General features: G+C 42.4%; 1 protein-coding gene across 1 annotated transcript in view; it reads right to left on the minus strand.

Moving 5' to 3' along the window:
- CLIC5 (chloride intracellular channel 5) overlaps positions 1–18,007 on the minus strand; it is a 53,340-nt gene extending 35,333 nt beyond the window's left edge. Inside the window, 1 exon segment of the mRNA XM_040554279.1 lies at positions 17,527–18,007. Within this exon segment, the coding sequence (XP_040410213.1) occupies positions 17,527–17,589 (63 nt within the window). The 5' untranslated portion in view covers positions 17,590–18,007.
- Between the last annotated feature and the right edge of the window lie 983 nt (positions 18,008–18,990).

Raw genomic sequence — 18,990 nt, forward strand, 5'->3', positions numbered from 1 at the left:
GACATTAAAATAATCAGATTTTGTTCTCTGACAGGGTACCCAGCACAGTAGGTAGGAAGGATGTGGCAGGTATCTAGAAGGTAACTTTTGTAAGGTTTCTAACACAAGCTCCAGATCATATTTTCATAAGGAAGGTAGGAAAATAGGATGTGCATAAAATTTCTGCAAAGTGCTTGTATGAGTATTTGAAAAAATACTTTTGGAATAATAATAATAAAGTTTTCTGTTAGTCTAGATACACATAACAACTAGAGCTACCGTAAAGGTCTATGACAGGATGAGTCATATTTAATGTTTCCATCAGCAAAGTGAAGGAACAGAGAGAGCCTGACGAAATTTTCTGACAGCAACAAGCACAGAGGGATTATTGGTATTTCCCAGGAGAGGAGCAGACTCCAAACCAATACTGAGAAGTTGGAACAAAGTGTCTGAAGTCACTTAAGTGGAATTTAGTGAAGTAAACCACAAAGTGTAAAACGTAAGAGCAAAATCCAGTGTACAAGTGCAGGATGGGGAACAGCGAAGGAGGTTTTACATAAATCACAAACAGTATGAATCACCAGAATATGCGTCCACAAACAACAGCAACCTGATAATGTGATGTATGTGCGATGTCTTACTAGGAACATCAGACAACATAACAGTCCTCAAGCACATAGAAGACTGTTTTACAAAGAGGATGATGATCCACTGTTGCTCATGTCCACAGAGTATAGGATTATTATTTTGCTTAATTGCAGCAATAAAGCTTTAGGGAAAAAAAAATATCCAGTGTAATTATATGAATAATGAAACACAAAGCAGACTTTCTAAGGAGGTTGTGTAATCTGCATTAGTGGAGGCTTTGAAGAAATCAAAAGGAAAAAAAAAAAAATGATGTGAAAACAGGTCTCGATTTATTTCATCCGGGTGCAGAGCAGGGAGGTTGCATATGATGTTTTAAAATGTTTTTTTAACAGTATATATTCGTGCCTGACAACAAAGCTGTTCTTGCTCTCAGTGCTAGGTGGTGCAGAATTCTGCCTTCCTCTGACCTGCACAGGATGAAGTCTGGCCCCAGTGAAGTCAATGGGAATTTTGCCTGTGACTTTGATGGGACCAGAATTTCACTCACAGGTTTAATGGCCAGAAGGGACAATTATATTAATCTTTCCTGACCTTTTGCATAATACAAACCATAGATTTCACTCAGCTTGTAGCCAGCATCTTGTGGTTGAACTAGAACATATGTTTTAAAAGGTTTTTCGGGGGAGACATATGCTAGACATAGAGTGGTAGTAAAATCCCCTCTAGTGGTCTATGTTTGCGTTGCAGGGTGAAGTTCTCGCTCCCACTGAAGTCGACTACAGACTTCCCATCTGTAAGATATTCCTAAAGATAACTAACTTACCCCATCACTTATATATGTTTTGTTTTTTTTTTTTAATCTTTTCCAACAGTTGCATTGCTGTATGTGGGATTAACTGGTGGAAGGAATCTTAGTCACAGGATCAGGCCAGTGCAGTACTCAGAAAATAGTCACCATTTTAGTAAAGGCCAATGGAGATGCCCAAGCATCAGCTACTGCTTGGTTACTGTGGCTACCAGGCTGTATCTCCTAGGAAGATGTCAGCACTTTGGGAAAAAAAAAAAAAAAAAAAACACCTTTCCTTAAGACAAGTAAACTTGTCCTGCAATGTATTCATACTGGATGGCTGTTCATGCTGTGCACATACAGGCTGCAGACATAGATTTTGGAAGCATATGCCTATAGGGCCATATTCTGATTTTGGTCTTTCATTTCCAGAGCTATTAATGGAATATAGACAATCTAATTCTGCTCTCATAATATTCAATATTCATAGAAAATATTCCTACTAAAGATAATCCACTGATTTCAGCGAAAGCAGAATCATATTTTAGATTCACCAGCTCCTTTCTAATAAGTGAATAAAACCACAAGTGGTTTTATGGGCTCTGGAGAAAGAAACTGGGAATGAATCTGTTTTAGGTATTCGTAGAGCACCAATTACGATTGTTTTAAATATTGATGATTCAATATCCCAAGAGCTGATTAGAGATGTAAAAAATTTATTCTCCCAGGAAAGCTTGTAGAAAATAAAATGAGAGCTAGGTCATTGTCAGAAATTGGCATGGGCAATGCAAATTATAGTAAAATTATTAATGTTTCTGGTAGAGATCAGGTGCAAATATAGGAGTCATTTCTTTAAAGAAAGCTCTGTGCAGAGACCTCCAGTTCCCACTCCAGTACCAGAATCCTGCTTGCAGTCGTTCTTGTAAGAATTAAATCTGTGCACATCTGGAATTTGAATATCTGTTAAAAATCTCTGAGCCTGGGATGGTAATCTGGTCATATAGTACATTCTGCAAACGCTGATGAATTGCAGCCAAATTTCCATGCCTCTAAGCAGCATATCAGACTAACAAATAATAACAGCAGCCAGGTGCTGAAAGTTAATGCTGAACCTGAAATCAGATCCAGGACTGAATTATTTATTGAAATTCCAGGACTTTATTTGTGCTATTAGAAGAGAGAGGCACTTGCAGCCCCTGCAAATACAGGGCTGAATGGAGGGCTGCCTCTGATAAGGGCATCTACTGCTGAACCAGCTGACTGCCGTGACAGCCATAATCTGCCCTCGATGGCCTTATTTTGTACCTTATTTTGCATCATATAAATATGCTCATTGGTGACTTCTGAATGAATGGGAGGGAAGAGCCATCAGGAACCCTGCAGAGCTATTCTGAGTGAGCAGGACTCGGTCCTCCTGCCTCTTGTGGCATCTCCGAAGTTACTTGTGCTGCAGAGGGTAGGAGACAAACCTCATCTGAGATGGGAGCAATGGTTATGACTTTCACTGAAACCAGATCAAGTTTCTTTGCAAAGGAGCAGTGCATCGCAGGCTCCAGCTAGAATTTGATTTGGCGTTTGCATCTCAGCATGACTTCCTGATGCAACTCCCAATATCTTCAGTAAAATACTTAGTGGTAAAATAATGATGCTGCAAGCATTTGGATCAAACCTTGAAGTTGTGTGGGTACAAATACAATATAAACAAATTTTCTGGTTTCCAGCTACTCACAGAGAAATCATTACAGGGTTTAGTATTTAGGAAACATTTTTTCACCTTTAATATTTTCTTACATTCCCAAACTGCTGTATTTGTTCTCCTGGTCATTTACACTACATACAGTCAAATTTAGCCATTAAAGGGGTTGTTACTCTACAAGGTAGCCTTTTCTGATAGCCATCTACAGAGGAGGGGAATGCAATGCTCCCTGAATATTTCATTAAACAAGAAACAGAGAGCGAGTTCTGAGTTTGTAAATGTAAATACCTGCAATGAAAACAAAAGCCTAAGAAGGACACAGACCCAAACAGCCAGCAAATGTTACTCATTTCAAAGCAAAACAATTTGTGTTTTCAATATCAAACACTCAAGAGTATAACAGAGATGCTTTCCAAAAAACTGCTGAGAAAGTCTGAATAAGTGTGTGAGCTATTGGAAGTATTATTTACAAGTATCTTATGGAGGTGTGAAACTAATGCATGATGACTGTTGCAAATAGGGAAAATCTGCTGGATCAGTGAGCAGAATTAGGATCACATTTCTTATTATCTCATTGCAGGATGATTTCTTAAAACTTCTGTGTCTGCAGTTTGGGTCATTTTGAAATGCTGCTTTGACTACTTCTTGCATACTTCTTTCACAGCCTTCTCAAAACACAATTTGACTTGATGCTCAGGCTGACTTTCCTCTAATTTCATTTTATCCTATTATCCAGCATAAAAGAAAAACTTAGGTAATGAAGTTTAATTAAATGTTATTTCTTAAAATCTTATAATTCTTCCTTTTCTTCCCTTGGTACAAAATCTCACTTATGCCACTGCAATTTCCCTAGCACCTCTTCACTCCTTCCTGTCCTCCCACTTCTGGTATCCCTGGCCGTGATGTCTGTTCTCAGTGTTGGCAGTTTTTATGCTCACCATCGCTGAGTCCCTTCTCTTAGGCCCCTCATGCTCCAAGAGAACCTCTCTCCAAGAGGATCAGTCATGCATGGTGGGACTCAGAAGCAGTCAGCAAACTCTTCCTACTAACATCTCTTTTCCTCAGTCTCCTCCTCCATAGAAAAATCACTTTCTTGATGATTTTCTTTAGAGTCTCTCTCAGCAGCTTCTCCTCTCCATTATCTCTATCTTCAGTGTCTTCTCGATGCTAGTGTGTGTTCTACAGGAAAATGATCGCTAACATTTAAGTTTCCCTGGCAGCTTTTTGTTCCATCCTGGGCTCCTGGTTAATCCAGGAAAGAGAGCACAGAGGTTTCCATTTTGCAGGCTGTCAGAGAGCTGCTTGCCATGATTACTACAATTTGCAGAATGTCATTTGAACGACATACACCAAGCAACTACCACAAAAAGCTCATTGGAATATCCAAGTTAATGAGATAATTGAGAAACTAGCATTTGCTGAGAGAATTTCTGATCCTTTTATATATATTTGAGTACAGCAAGACCCAAATCTCTCAAGTACCTGAATAAGCTCAGAAGAATTAGCCATTTTTTCATGTTTGCTTCTAATTCCCTCTAAAAGAGAGAATGTGAAATGCCAAGTGCACTGGTGGTTCTTGGAAAATACCAAATATAAAGAAATCCTATAAATACCCATTTCCACTGAATAGACAAACATCAGTTAGCACAAAACCCCTTTTTCTGACAGCGAGGCACAACATGACTGTTACTAATTGCACCACTTTCAACAGTCCTGGATATGTCTTATTTCTTTAAATGTTCCCCCAGATCCTTGGTGCACAGTGTGGAAGAGATGCCCAGGGTTTAATTAGGAAAAAAACACTTTTGCCCATGCAAACTGAAGCAAGATGCTGACACGTGCAAATTGGGCTGGGATGCCAGCCAAGGTCAGGGAAAAGAGGCATCTCCTTCCCCTAGAAAAGAAAATCATCATTTCAAGATTACGTCCCCTTCCCGACCGCATCCTTCCCAGGATCACACAGGCTGGACCCAAGTAGCTGTGTGCAATCAGCACTTTTTTATTACTATTATTATTCTTGCAGAATCATCTCTTTTGAAATAGATATTGAGACCTTCAGGCCTAGATCCTACTCATCAGGGAAGAGGGTGAGGTCTCCCCATAGGCACATGCCATAGGGATGCTGGTTTCATCCTTGAGATGGACAGGTATGAAATTCCCACTCCAAAACAAGTCTTCCTGCATCCAGGTTTGACTGCCTTTTTTATGGATTGAGTAGTGAGAAGTGTGACCTCTGAGGTGTGCAGAGAAATGCATAGCTGCATTGATGATCAACTAAATGATGAACATCAAGTCCAGGAGTTGGTCTTGATGATCCTTGTGGGTCCCATCCAGCTGGGATATTCTATGGTTCTATAAATGAGATGAAGTCCAAAAGCTCACATTCGTTCAGTCTCAGGAAAGGCTCTTGGATCCATCTTGGAACAGGGTAAATAGTTTTGAACCTCAAACAAGACAGATTTAGAGCTGGATCTAGAGCTTAACTGGGGAGTGGGATTTACTGACATTGAAAATAAAGCAAAACCTAAAACCCAAAGTTGGAGCACCTCAGTTCAATAAAAGGCACCTCAGTAAATTAAGGCAAATATACCATCCATCTGAAACTGAACGTGCGAGTCAACAGAGGAGAAAATGAAAATGATCAAAGTGCTAGAGGAAGTCTGAAAGAAGGCTTAGTAAGGAAGCAGGTAGGAACACTGCATCTTTTTGTCTTGTCCTGAAAACGGAAAGAACTGGGCACAGTAAAACAACTAAAACTGCCATTCAGTGAGGTCCTACAACCCGCAAGAACATTCTGTGATTCAACCCCTCTTCATCCAGGAACAGCTTTTAAAAAAATACTACAGATCAAACAAACAAACCAAACAGGTCTCCAGTTGCACAACGAATCAGCAACAACAGCTCATCACAAAACACAGGGCAGTGAAAGAAAATAATTTCCTCCCCTGATATGCATTTGTATCTGTTTAAAGTAAGCTGCTCATTCAGCAGCTAAAAGCAAAAGGAAAGCAGTAACACAACGTGCCTGTTGACCCACACAAATTGAATCACAATCTAGAAAAACACTGTCCACAATAGCAGCGATCCATCAGAGGCCAGTTTCTCTAAATTCCACTCGTTTTGGACAATACACAGGTACAGATGTGCACCAGCACCCAAAACAATAGCTAGACGTGGTGGGTGGCAATGCTCAGGGTGTTTATTTGGGTGCTGAAATGCAATGGGGAAGAGAAACTTGGCAATTAATATAGAGAGGTACCTGCCCAACCTGAGAATTAATTCAGTTTTTTGTGAGGACCTAAACCACAAAGCAAGAGTAGCTTTACAGTCATTAATCTATGTAAAGAGAAAAGGAGGAACGTGATTTTAACTAGAAAAGCTGCTGTGCTGCTAGAGATGAAAATGGACATTGGTGTAAATGTCTCATAGATAATGAAACCAGGGCATGGAGACGGCATGACTTAGGGAATGGCTCCAGGACAGCCAGAAAGAGAATTTAGCTCTTGAAGCTCCCAATTTAGCTCTTCCTACTTTTCAGCCAACAAGGTCTGACCTACACTAGCATGGTTGTTCAGAGCCTGACCAAGGCAGCATCTGCTTTGTTTCATCTTTGAAGGCCCTTGAAATGCCCTTCTGTACCAGGGTAGATTTAGGTTTTTGTGCCAGGTGAGGTTTAGGTTGGATATTAGAAGAAATTGAAATTTCTTTACTGAAAGGATTGTGTAGCACTGTAACAGGCTGCCCAGGGAGTGGTTGAGTCACCATCCCAGGAGGTCTTCAAGGAACGTGTACATGTAGAACTTAGTAGCATGGTTTAGTGGTCGACTTCAGTACTAGGATAAAGGTAGGGCTAGATGGTCTTAGAGGTCTTTTCCAACCTGAATGATTCTATGACTCTGATGGCTGGCCCTTGTGTACCCAGAGAAATATAAACAAACACTTATTTAACCAACACCTGAATAAATCCCATCATACTATTGTGCCCAGGACACAAAGAGATACTTTAAGACATGCAAGTGGCCTCCGAACACTATTTCTATCACAGTGGCTTCGACCAAATTTGTGCCACATTTCAGTGGCAAAGAATACCAAAGCTTTCTTCTGTGCTTTAACCAAGCCCTACTCTGGTTTGCCAATATACCTTCCATAGCAATGACTACTTGGTTTGCAGATTTTAAGGCATGTTTATTCCTGTATTGATTCTAACGATATACGTTTCTTAACATCATATGTAGTCTTCCTCTGAGCTAGAAGATGGTCTTCTTTGGTGTCTTATTCCAATGGTTAATGACTTTTACAGTTATTAATAAGCCTATTTCTAATTCCACTATATCTGACCTTAACTAATTGTTAATAGTACTTGTGCTTGTTACCACTATATTTAAAAGCCCCCTACAGATACATTTAATACTGCAGTCAAGTGATTTCTATTTTTTTTACATGAATGAGAAATATCACCTTAAGGACAGCACTCTTAAGTTCTTTTTGAGTCTTAAAATTATCCTTCTCTACATCTTTTCCAGTGTGGTAATACATGCTAGCTCTGTGTGCTAAAATATATATCTGTTGAATTTTAGACAGTTAAGCTTTGCTGACAAATGTCGTCAAGCTGGAGCATCTACCTCCATGGATTAGCTCATCATACATTGAACTCGACTGCTAGCATGCAACAGCACACACTCCGTGGGGACAACTAGCCCTGTTCCAAACAGTACAACATTGTACTCAGACGTCTCTATTAGCAGCAGAAGCTAGAACATTTTATATAGGCTTTTGCATCTTCAAGGTTAACAGAAAGGAAAACTAAAGCAATACATAAATCAAGTAAACTTCCTTCTGCACGTAAACTGCATCCCCAGTATCATGATCAGATATTAATATATGAAATATTGGCAAATGGAGAATCGAGTCATGATACTTTTTCTTACTCCAGAGGAAACCAACATATGCAAGAAGAGGAAAAAAGTAATTTACTGTTATTGTGACTATTCCTATATATAACCCTTATCATAGAATCATAGAATATCCCAAGTTGGAAGGGACCCATAAAGATCATCTAGCCCAACTCTTGGCACTGCACAGGTCTGCCCAAAGTTTAGACCGTGTGACTAAGTGCACAGTCCAATCGCTTTTTAAATTCAGACAGGCTTGGTGCAGTGACTACGTCCCTGGGGAGCCTGTTCCAGTGTGCGACCACCCTCTCGGTGAAGAACTTCTTCCTAATGTCCAGCCTAAACTTCCCCCGCCTCAGTTTAACACCATTCCCGTGGGTCCTATCACTGGTGTTTACAGTGAATAGGTCACCTGCCTCTCCACCCCCCTTCGCGAGGAAGTTGTGGACAGCGATGAGGTCCCCCCTCAGCCTCCTCTTCTCCAGGCTGAAGAGGCCCAGTGCCCTCAGCCGCTCCTCATACGCCTTACATAGGCCCTTAACCATCTTCGTTGCCCTCCTCTGGACACTCTCCAACAGGTTAATGTCCTTCTTGTACTGTGGTGCCCAGAACTGCACACAGTACTCGAGGTGAGGCCAGACCAGCGCAGAGTAGAGCGGGACAATCACCTCCCTCGACCAACCTTGCAAGTTTTATGTGTATGAAATTCAAATGTGATAGAATTTAAAACAAAAGAGAATCACCTTCAGCCTTGAATATAGGTTTTGACCATTCTTAATACATTTTGCATCGAGCATGCACAGGTAAATGCCATGGTCTTCTGTCATCTGCCCTGTACACAAAATTAGGGACTATTGTGAATGAGGATTTAAAAGAGCAAACTATCACTATCTGGGCAACTTCATCCATAATGTTATGGGGTTTTTTTTGCTCAAATAGCTATAGCAGGGATAGGTTTAACTCCTACAGTCCCACAGGTGCATTAATTAATTATTAGCCTCTTGAAATATGCCTCAGTTAGTGCTTTATCTGAGTGTTATGCATGGTTACCAGAAATACACACAAAGAAGCTATTTCAACTTCATTTGGCAATCAGGCACATGGAAGAAAATTGGAGAAGCACGATACTTCACTGGTATAAGCTGAACCAGGAGACCCAGGGGACCAACATTGAAATGATGAAAATTAAGACACTTATTGGTATAAATTTATGAGTCTGAATGCCTGTGAGAACAAGCAGACAAAACAGAGAGGTTGCAATAGAAGTCACTACAGAAGATACAAGACCCTGAGAAGGAAAAAGGGAGGGCTGGAAGGAGTGGATGGGAAGGGAGCTTTGTCTCAGATGATGCCTGAAAGCAGACAGACATCCAGTTCCATTTGGTTTGATTTCTTTTATGTCCACGAAATCAAGGTTTTCAACATACTCTGGAGACAGTTCTACATCACAGAGGTGATCCCACCATACATTTCTATTTTCAGTGGTATTCAGGATGCCATTCTGAGAAAGAGCAAAGAATACTCCCTGCTCCCACAATGTCTCCACATCTGATGGAGGACTATAATCAGTGTGTTACAGAGCTGGAACTGAGACCAGAAGAGCCTGAAAAACTTGTCCAAGGTCACTGAAGAAGGCAGAAGAGCAAAAGAGTAAATAAAAGAATCTGGGTGGTAACCTAGCAATATTACTGACCTTATGTTGCAGAATGTGCATGGGAGGACCTTTTCACATTTTGAGTAGAGCTGGATCAAAATAAAAATAGGAGTTTCAACCTGGTGGGAACTGTTGCTGTTGCTCTGTATTAGGATAAAGAGCTGAAACACTGATTTGTTCATAGGACGGAAATTCAAAAATACCAGCAATTGCGGCCACTCTATCAGTGGGCAGTGAGGTCCTGGCCCAGGCTGCCCAGAGGAGCTGTGGGTGCCCCATCCCTGGAAGTATTCAAGGCCAGGTTGGATGGGACTTTGGGCAACCTGGTCTAGTGGGAGGTGTCTCTGCCCATGGCAGGGGGGTGGAAGTGGATGGGCTTTAAGGTCTCTTTCAACCCCACCCCATTCTGTGAGTTTATGATTAGATAATATTACTGACTTTGGATCTTCAAAACACAACTGAATACATTTTGAATTACTTTTGCACTGTAATAATTTTCAGCTTTTAAGTATGAAATAAAACATCATGCCAGGAAAACATGATGCTGATTAAATTCATTAGACCTACAAAAAAAAATAATTCACTCAGCCACTCAGCTGCAGATGTGTATATATACCATGGTTATAACACCTAGATGAGTTTTATTGCAGGTCAGCAATACAAAGTACAAACGGGCAAAGCAAGGGGCAAGGAAGGAAAGGGAATGAGGATCTATTTTGGACTTTATCCATGTTAAACTGTACTGTGTCAAATGAACCACTTGAATCTATTTTCTAAGTACATACTACAGCACTTCAGGCACCTGCTCTGATTTCCTAGTTCAAAAAGATATAGGATGAATCCTGCTCAAAATCAAGACCTTCCTTATGCCAGCTGATTCTCCCTATGACTTTGAGTACAACTTTGCTGAGAAAAATAGTGTAATTGACATCTTTTAATCATTTATAACCCTAACACATAAACTCACTGCCAATTAGCACTTGTCTAACTCTATTAAAGAATAATTTGAAAAATCTTCCACTAGAGCCCTTAGCTGCCAAATGGAAATACTGGTGTTTATGATACCTCTCATAGCTAGGATTGGTTTACTGATATCTGCCAGGTTTTGAAGAATTACATGTCTTATAATCACCAGTAATACAGGTAGTACTAGTAATACAAGTAATACAGTTACTGTAATGATCATTTTGTTATTCTAAATGATCCTCACGCAGCATTCCATCAAAATATATTTGACATAGCCAGGTGAACTGATACTAGCATGTAACTATGGAGCAGAGACGTACTTCCTACTGGCTCTCTTGGAAAGGATCCCTGTATATTTTTGGGATGCTCTGTCAACCGATCTCTGTGACATTTACTGTTCTGGAATAGCCGCAGCAGAGCCATATATTGCCGATAAAATTTTCCTGGGGACACTTACTGGAGCTTCACTGTCACCACTGAACTGTGACACACCAACCTGTGATTCTGACGAGACCAGAGAGACCACAGAGACCAGAGAGTCAGCTGCCAGAGATGGAAAACAAGCTATCTGCAGCTAAACATAGAGCGCCCAAAGCATACTGATGGCTATTTCTAAGTACAGGCAACAACAATTACGAATATTACCAGCTCTTTTTGGTAGGATTAAAACACTCTATTTACCTGATCTGACTATGCAGCTAAAAAAAAAAAAAAAAAAAAAAAAAAAAAAAAAAAAAGGAATAAAAATAGAAGATGGAGTTTAAACAAAATCTCAAATATACTTAAGGTGAGATTTCTCAAAGACACACAAGCTGGTCTAACTGCTGCTGCTGAACTCAGCAGTGCAAGCTTCACTGGATTTTATGGCAACGGGATATGACCCATCCTGAATGTCTCTAAAGTCTTATCTGTTCTAATTACGGGTTCAATTTAGAAAGGTATTTAAGGAAATATTGAAGTCCATGCATACTCAACAAAAATCTGAATGTTTAATTTTAATCAGATGCTTTGGTCACATCTAACATATACATTGATGCCATCAAGTTCAATAAACAGCCAGCAGTCATGCCTATTTATATAAGGGGGAAAAAAATGCAAAAAGGCAGGTAAGGGTGTCAGTCACCTTTAGCTAATGATTAGATCATGTATGCAGGCAGGAGACACAGATGAAATTCCCTTCTTAACTTGAGATCCAGTTTCCCAATCAATCATAAAAGTGTTCCAGCCTAGGTTTAAGGTGGCATGGATAGTGATTATATCCCTGCCAAGTCCTTTTGTACATTTGGCCTGCTTAAACTGTACACTGTCTGTCTCCAGTATTCCCACCAATGAGACACTTCTCTTCGCACAAGACAAAATCTGCAAATGCTCAGAGAGAAAACAGAGACGCAGACACACAGACTCTGGCCTGCACAACTCAGGCTAAAGCTTCTTTAGAGTACTGCTTTTCTTCGTCACAAGGAAAAATATGCAACTTGCAATTTTAAAACAGTTGCTAAGCGTCTATTTCTTAATTTATTGAATTATAGTTTTTCAGCAATACAAAATTAAAGCAAAATTAGATCTTATCAAAGTGGATTTTTTCACTTGACTCTATTCTTTAGATTACTTTATGGTAAATGCTGAATTGGAAGGCCAGAGAAACAAGTCTCAGCCCAGGTAGCATTTCTCCCACTTAATTGGGGCTGCAGTGGGTTACTGCTTGTTACTGCAGTGGGTTATGTTGTTTGTTCAAACAGTGTGATTCAGATTTAGGAGGCCTGACTGTCTTTGCCCATTTTACACATATATAAATTCTGTGGGCTTCAACAGGGTCAATCCTGATTTGAAAAGAACTGAGCAAGAAAGGAACTGAGCCAGAATCGCAATGAAATTCTTGAGATCTGCATGGAGCTCATGAAGCAAGAGTATATGAGTGCAAATAAAGCTTTAAAATTATTTTCCTCCCAGTACATATGCTTATGTCTGGACTACCAGTGGACTCTGGTATGGCTTGGGAACCTTGATAGCAGTGCACAAGGCCAGCACACTGGAAGACAGAAGATTGCTGCTCATGTACCCCCTCACCAAACAAAGTTTGGAGGAGACAAGGCCTATGAAGCCCACCATCTGCTGGGCAGCTCAGAACAGACAAGAAATGCAGGATCCTTATAATAACACCCGTGCTCAGGGCTGCTGCCAGGGTGATGGCTGAAAGCTGTCAGAGACTGCATGCACTGTATGCATCTGTGTATCTGCCATGTAGGTTGTCTACTTCTCTCTTGAAACATGAAAGGCTTGGCAAGTCACTAGACCAAGGATCCAAAAATATGTTATTGTCCTCCTTGGACTGCCAGACAGGCTGAACCAGATGTTTCAGTATCACTATTCTTCCTGGTAGTTTTCTTTCTTTACTATTTCCTCTTTACCTGGAAAGTTCCGCTAAAGGTAGAAATGATTTTTTTATGGAAGACAAAAGCTGAGTTCACAGCAGCTGGTAAAATATCCAGGCGTCTTAAGAAACAGAAATGAACTTTGTGCCTTCCAGATCTGGTTGGGATTCCTAGTCATCGTCAGAATGTTTCTAGAGGGCAGTCTATGAATCAAATAAATTACAGAGCTTGTATTGTTATAATAGGTTAAAAGGAACCCATCAAGCTCTCTCTCCCAGTTTGCAAGGCCATTGCTGGCTTTGAGAAGCCCCAAAATTTGAAACTAAAACCAGTTTTCTTATCTCAATGACTCTATCAGCTTAAAAACACAAAAAGCTTTAATAATGGGGACTGGTTGTACTGAGAGTAACCTTTTTATCTGCATCTTCCTTTAGGGCTCCATTACAACAGCTCACCAAAATCCTGACCAGGGTTAGTCTGAAATCACCCTATGGTAGAGATAATTAAAAACTGTAGGGCTCATCCCTGGCTGAATCTTGTCAGTGCTTTTAAGCATACTCCTAATAGACACCTCAAGCTCCTCAGAATGAAACGTTTGGAGGTGACAAATGGCTCGTAGGCTCCCAGCATGTCTGCTTGCTCCTCCAGCAGACCATGGCCACACCGAAACTAACCTCTTTTCTTTATGATAAGCCTCTAGCAACAGTGTCTGGAGGAGTTCTTACAATTATATCACCGCTGTTAGGCCTTGAGCCTTACCTTGGCTGCTGCCGTAACCCTGAGGCGCTGCAAGGACACCTTCGCCATGGCTGGTCATGCACAACGCTCTCTGCTCCTAATGGGTGGGACAGGTTGAGAGCATTTGGCGTGGTTTATGACTTTATGCCTTCAATTAGCATCCGGTCAACGGATGAGTCAGTGAGTTCAAGGTCTCTAACAGGTCTCCCTCTGTGCTTTTCAAAGCACATCCACATTTCCAGGAGACGGGTGTTGGGCATGACTGCAGCTGAAGGCTCTGTGAAGTAAAGCCTTGCAGCTTTTCAGCAAAAGCTCTTGCAAACCTCGTCCGATGAGCGTATCCAGAATATCCACCCCAATGCCACAGCAATGACTGGCTGCAGAAATAACTGTCTGCCAGCTCACTGCTTGTCCTCCTACTGCCACGATGACACTACTGCCTTTTGATCATCAGAAATATGGATCGTTATGTATCTTATTATAGATATTTCTAAAACAGGAAGATTTATTTAATTAAATGTACTTTGGACAATTTCTGTGGTTTGTTTGCTCTCTAGACTGTGCTCGTCCTGAGCAATGCAATCAGACAGTTCCACTTCTGAGCCTTGTTTGCATCACGTTTGGTTTTCCACACTTAAGACAAATCTGCTGTCAAATTAACTTTCCAGATATTAAGCAGCACTCTAACTCTGAAATGCAAGGAACATACATCCAAACACCTGGTTACACAGCAAACAAAAAGAAACCATAAAAGTTCTGTGCTCCTCCCATATGCAATTTAATAGTTGGTATTGCTGCACGTCTCTCAAAAGAGCACCAGTTCAGTTTAGTCATTATATTCAGGTGCAAGACTGCCAAAAAAAAGCTAAATATACCTTCTGTCATTTATACAGAGGCACTTTGCTTCTCCTGCATACAAAGAAATAAAATTAACCTGAGTTACAACCAGCTGGGCTAAGCACAGAGCAAGCACTGCCTCCTGATGCTTACTTCCCCAACACCGCTGCTGCCAGCATCCCTCGCTGCTATATAGCAAGCCTTTTATTTTCCAGCAGCCTCTTCCAAGTCCTTGTCAAACAAGTTCAGAGAGCGATTTGCTGCTGGAGAGTTTCGGTGTTTGCCACGGGCCTGCCTACACAACCTGCGGACTCAGCTCCAGCAGCATCTCCCCGCTCTGCCTGGAGCCCCATCTACCCATTCCTGTGCCCTAGCCCAGATTTGGGGAAAGGAACAGAAAGGAACACTCCTTAACAGCAAGCCATCTCCCAGATCCAGGTTAGGGCACTGTTAGGAAAACAGAAAAAGGTGTAAAATCAATGGGGATGATAACAAATAGGTGTGATAACCGCTTAACCCGCCTCTGCCGTCCCAGCTCAAATGCCCGTGTCCGGAAGCACCGCGGTGGTGCCCAGCCTATCTGCATGGCTTGGGAGATAGCTGACCTGCATTAGGTTACAGCACGGCTCTCTTGTTTACAGTCATCCCTCTGCTTGTCTTTCTACGGCTCCTGCTCTACCGCTTGTTAAATAGAAAAAGGAAATAGAGCAATTGTGTAACACCTCTTTTTTTAACCTGAGACACCAACTGCTTTTATTAGAGGCTCACTGGCTGGTGAACAACAGCCTGTTCTGGTTTATTTGTGTTTGCAGAAGATTCAGTTTTCTCCAGGCCATACCCGCTGTCTTACGTCGTCTCACTGATCTCTGCGTTTTCTGGCTGCGGATTCGTTCAAGGGTGCATGGCCGAACTCTTTCCCTCGAGTAAATGTCAGCTCTGCAAAAGCAAACGATGAAATGCTCCCTGACCCCAGCACTGCCTGATCTTAGTACTTCCCTCGAGGGTGGTCCTTGATGTTTAGATTTGCCACCCGTCCCAGCATCTTATACTCACCTGGAAACTGCCGCCTTTCTGCTCTTCTTCCCAAACTTAAAACAGCACAAGGGCCTCCTCCTCCTCCTCTGCAGTATCCCTTTATCCAGTTATCCTTTTAAATTTCATGCTCTAGCTAAGTGTTCACCTGTTCATATTTCTCTTATACACTCCTACTTTTCAGCTTTTAGCTCCTGTCTTGTTTGGGTCTTCTTACTTAGTTTTCAACTTTTGAGCTGTGTGTTTTAATACTCTGGTTACGTGTTTTGCTATTCAACTTGTTAGACTTTTAATTAAATTAATGGCACCTTTCCACAACTTCAAGAACTGCAATTTTTCAACCCAAATGGAAAGTCTCCAGGAAGATACCAATTAATTCTTCTGCTGCAGCTCAGCAAATTATGAGTTTTACGTGAGTCTCTATACAGTTCTGTAACATGCATTATGCAGGAAGTCACATTGCTAAAAATGTTCTTTCAGGAGTTATAAATCTTCAGGTGATGGCATGGCTCCACTGACTACAGTGAAAATTTTGCCACTCACTTATGGGTCCAGAGCTTCACACACTGAAAAGTGGCCTTGACTTTCACAGCTGATGCTAGTCAAATTACCGTATATCACAAACCTCCATATCAGCCTCAGCAAAATAGGGTGGGCACTAAAACGAACCGCTAGTTACAGGTTTGCATTCCAGAACACATTTGTGAAGACAGAGCACCAGAAAATCTCACTAACCTATTTTTTAGCACAGAAACCTCTCCATTAAACTCACTTCGGTAGAAACAACTTGCAGAGGAAAGGTATCAGGACGTACAGACCCAGGCAGGTCCTTTTTGACACATTAAGGTCCTCACGAGGGATGTACCGGACAGTTACAAGCCAGGAATTCTTGTAAAATCTTTGTCTGATAAGGAAAAAAACTCTGTGCTGGCCCGGTCAGAAAGGCCACACCTGAAATGACTGTTTTTGGAAGATGTATATGCGTTGTGGTATGTGGCTGACATTTCAACTTATAGCCCAAAATATCCATCAGGGAGTACAAAGCAATTATGTACCCTCAGCTTGACAGAAGGGAGGAGCTGGAATTTGCTTTCCCAATCATTTAGTACTCTGTTTGCAAAGGGCCCGATATAACTCCCACATATTAATAATGATCCCATCCAAACCAGCGACGGTTTAGGCTCGGAGAGCCCAAACACCTGGGTTTTACATGGGCATGGTGGATTGACATGGGCAGAGGCTTTAAAACATGCTCTGAACATCAAAAAATCTGAGTTCTCCAGTGGGACAGCTTGCGTGAAGTTTGCTATTACTCAGGTTGTTTGTGTTACAGGGCTGAACTGTGCCACTGGCTTCAGTGGAAAGATTTTCCTAGCCCAAGACCAACAGATGTACCCAGTTTGAAGTACTCTAAAATCCTACCATATAATGGGTGCACTTGTTTTTCTGTGTTTAATCATTAGATCAGTTTTCTTTATTAGTCACCCTTGTAAAAAAATCAGAATGGGCTTTAGAAACCAAGAGTCCAGGAAATATAATCAGAAGTCTGCCAGCTTAGCTCTACCCTTTGTGTTTCCGGAGCTGTCAGTGCTTCAGACCTGACAGCCTCTGCCGAGGTACTGAACTGTGGTACCCCTCAGCTCTTTGCTTTTAATTCCCAAAAATGGAGAAGGAAGTCAGGATTCCTAACAAAAATCCTGGCACTCCAAAGTTGGGACCCAGCACGTTGCAGGCAGCAGGCTAAGAATAACAGGACAAACTCACAAGGAGAGCAATAACAATAAAATCAAGGAACTCTGGCTCTCCTGCAACATTACCTAATTCTAATGTCACGAAGAAGAAAGCAGCATGAACATGTTTGCAGGAGATAACAGGCTGTCACAGCACCGCGTCTGCTCAGCGCCAGAAAATTAAAGTTCAATCATTAAATAGAAGCCGAGGTGATCCGAGAGCCACACCAGTGTCCAGTTCACAGAGCAGCTTACCTTGACAAAGAGCTCGATTTCAGGGTCCTTTCCTTCCCCATTAGCACGAACAGAGTCTGTCATTTTTCACCCCCAAGGCCACCAGCTGATCTCCCGCTATTAAGTGGCAAAAGGAGGTTTCAGCCCCACAGCGGGTGGGTTTCCCTTCCAAAAAAAGCTCTGCCAAGCTTTTAAAACATCACTCGCAACAATAAAACTCGAAACCGGTGGTGAAGGCAAGTTTGCAGGTGGATAAATAAATAAAAGGCAAATTGCAGGCAGCGGAGGAGCGGTCCCCGCCGCAGGGCTGTACTTCTTCAGAGCAACAAGTGCTGCTGTGCTCTGGTACAGAATCCTCATCTGTCAGAGCTGCACTTCTCGCTGCCTGCCCAAAATAGCCCAGAGCATAAAAACAGAGGGTGGGGTTAACTCACAGGGGAGGAGACAAGCTCCTGGTACCTACAGCAGGATCGGTCTCTGAGCAAACAGTTCTGCTCTTCCCGCTTTCCACGTTTCGGTCGCTCCCTCCCTTATTCTGCAGCTGGGAGCACTGGGGAGATGGGCAGAGGGAAGCTCCACGGCAGGCTGGGCTCCTTGCTTTGACCACTGGGGGTGGTTTTCTTTCTCTTCTGAAGGTGTTTTGTCCTGCTGCTCAGCTGTTCGAAATCCTAATGTTGTTACTGCTGAGGATGGAGAGGGGAAGGGAGCCTGATTTCTTCACCCCGTGGGCTGGATGCTGTGTTGGTGCAAGGGGCGTGCAGGAAGGCAGAGCTCTGCACAGGTGGAAAGCCCTGCATAGTGGGAACGGGGTTAAGCAGGACAACGAAGAGCTACAGGGCCTGGGAGAATAAAGTAAAATTAAATATTTGGGGCCAAATATTGCTGGACTCATCCCTGGTTGCAGAGTGGGGACTGGTGTGTGATGGCACGCTGGAGCATGGAAGAAAACTTCTTTAAAGGGCTTCAGCCTCCTAACTGGCACACCTATGCTCCCTTCCCTCACCCCGGTGTGACTCAGAGGTCACCAGGCACAAATCCTGAGCGAGAGGTGGCACGGGGCGCGGGGCACTGACAGGGCAAAAAGGCACAGGGAAGGGCAGCACCCAGGGGCGGAGGGGCCGGGCAGCACCTCCTTGCCTTTGCCATCACTGCCGGCAGGGACCGGCCACCTTCATGCCCTCAAAAAGTCCCTTTGGAGGACTTTTTAATTCCAATACATGACTTTTTAATTACAAAACGTAATTTCAGGACCGCAGCAGCTCCCTCTCGCATGCTGGGCGAGCCAGGCATGGCAGGAGCAAAACTGACCTCGTGTGGCTGCGGCACAGGTTTACCCTTCCCTTCTGGCACCCACAGGGCTGTCGGGAACTGTTCTGACATGATCAAACAGTCGGCTTTCCTAAAAGTGCTCCCAGCTGCCAGCCGTCGCGATAATCTCTGATTCCCTCCCCTGACCTCCAGGCGCTTGACACGGGTCCAGGAAAG

The sequence above is a fragment of the Cygnus olor genome, chromosome 3 (genome assembly GCF_009769625.2).
Source record: "Cygnus olor isolate bCygOlo1 chromosome 3, bCygOlo1.pri.v2, whole genome shotgun sequence".
In the NCBI taxonomy this organism is placed as follows: Eukaryota; Metazoa; Chordata; class Aves; order Anseriformes; family Anatidae; genus Cygnus; species Cygnus olor.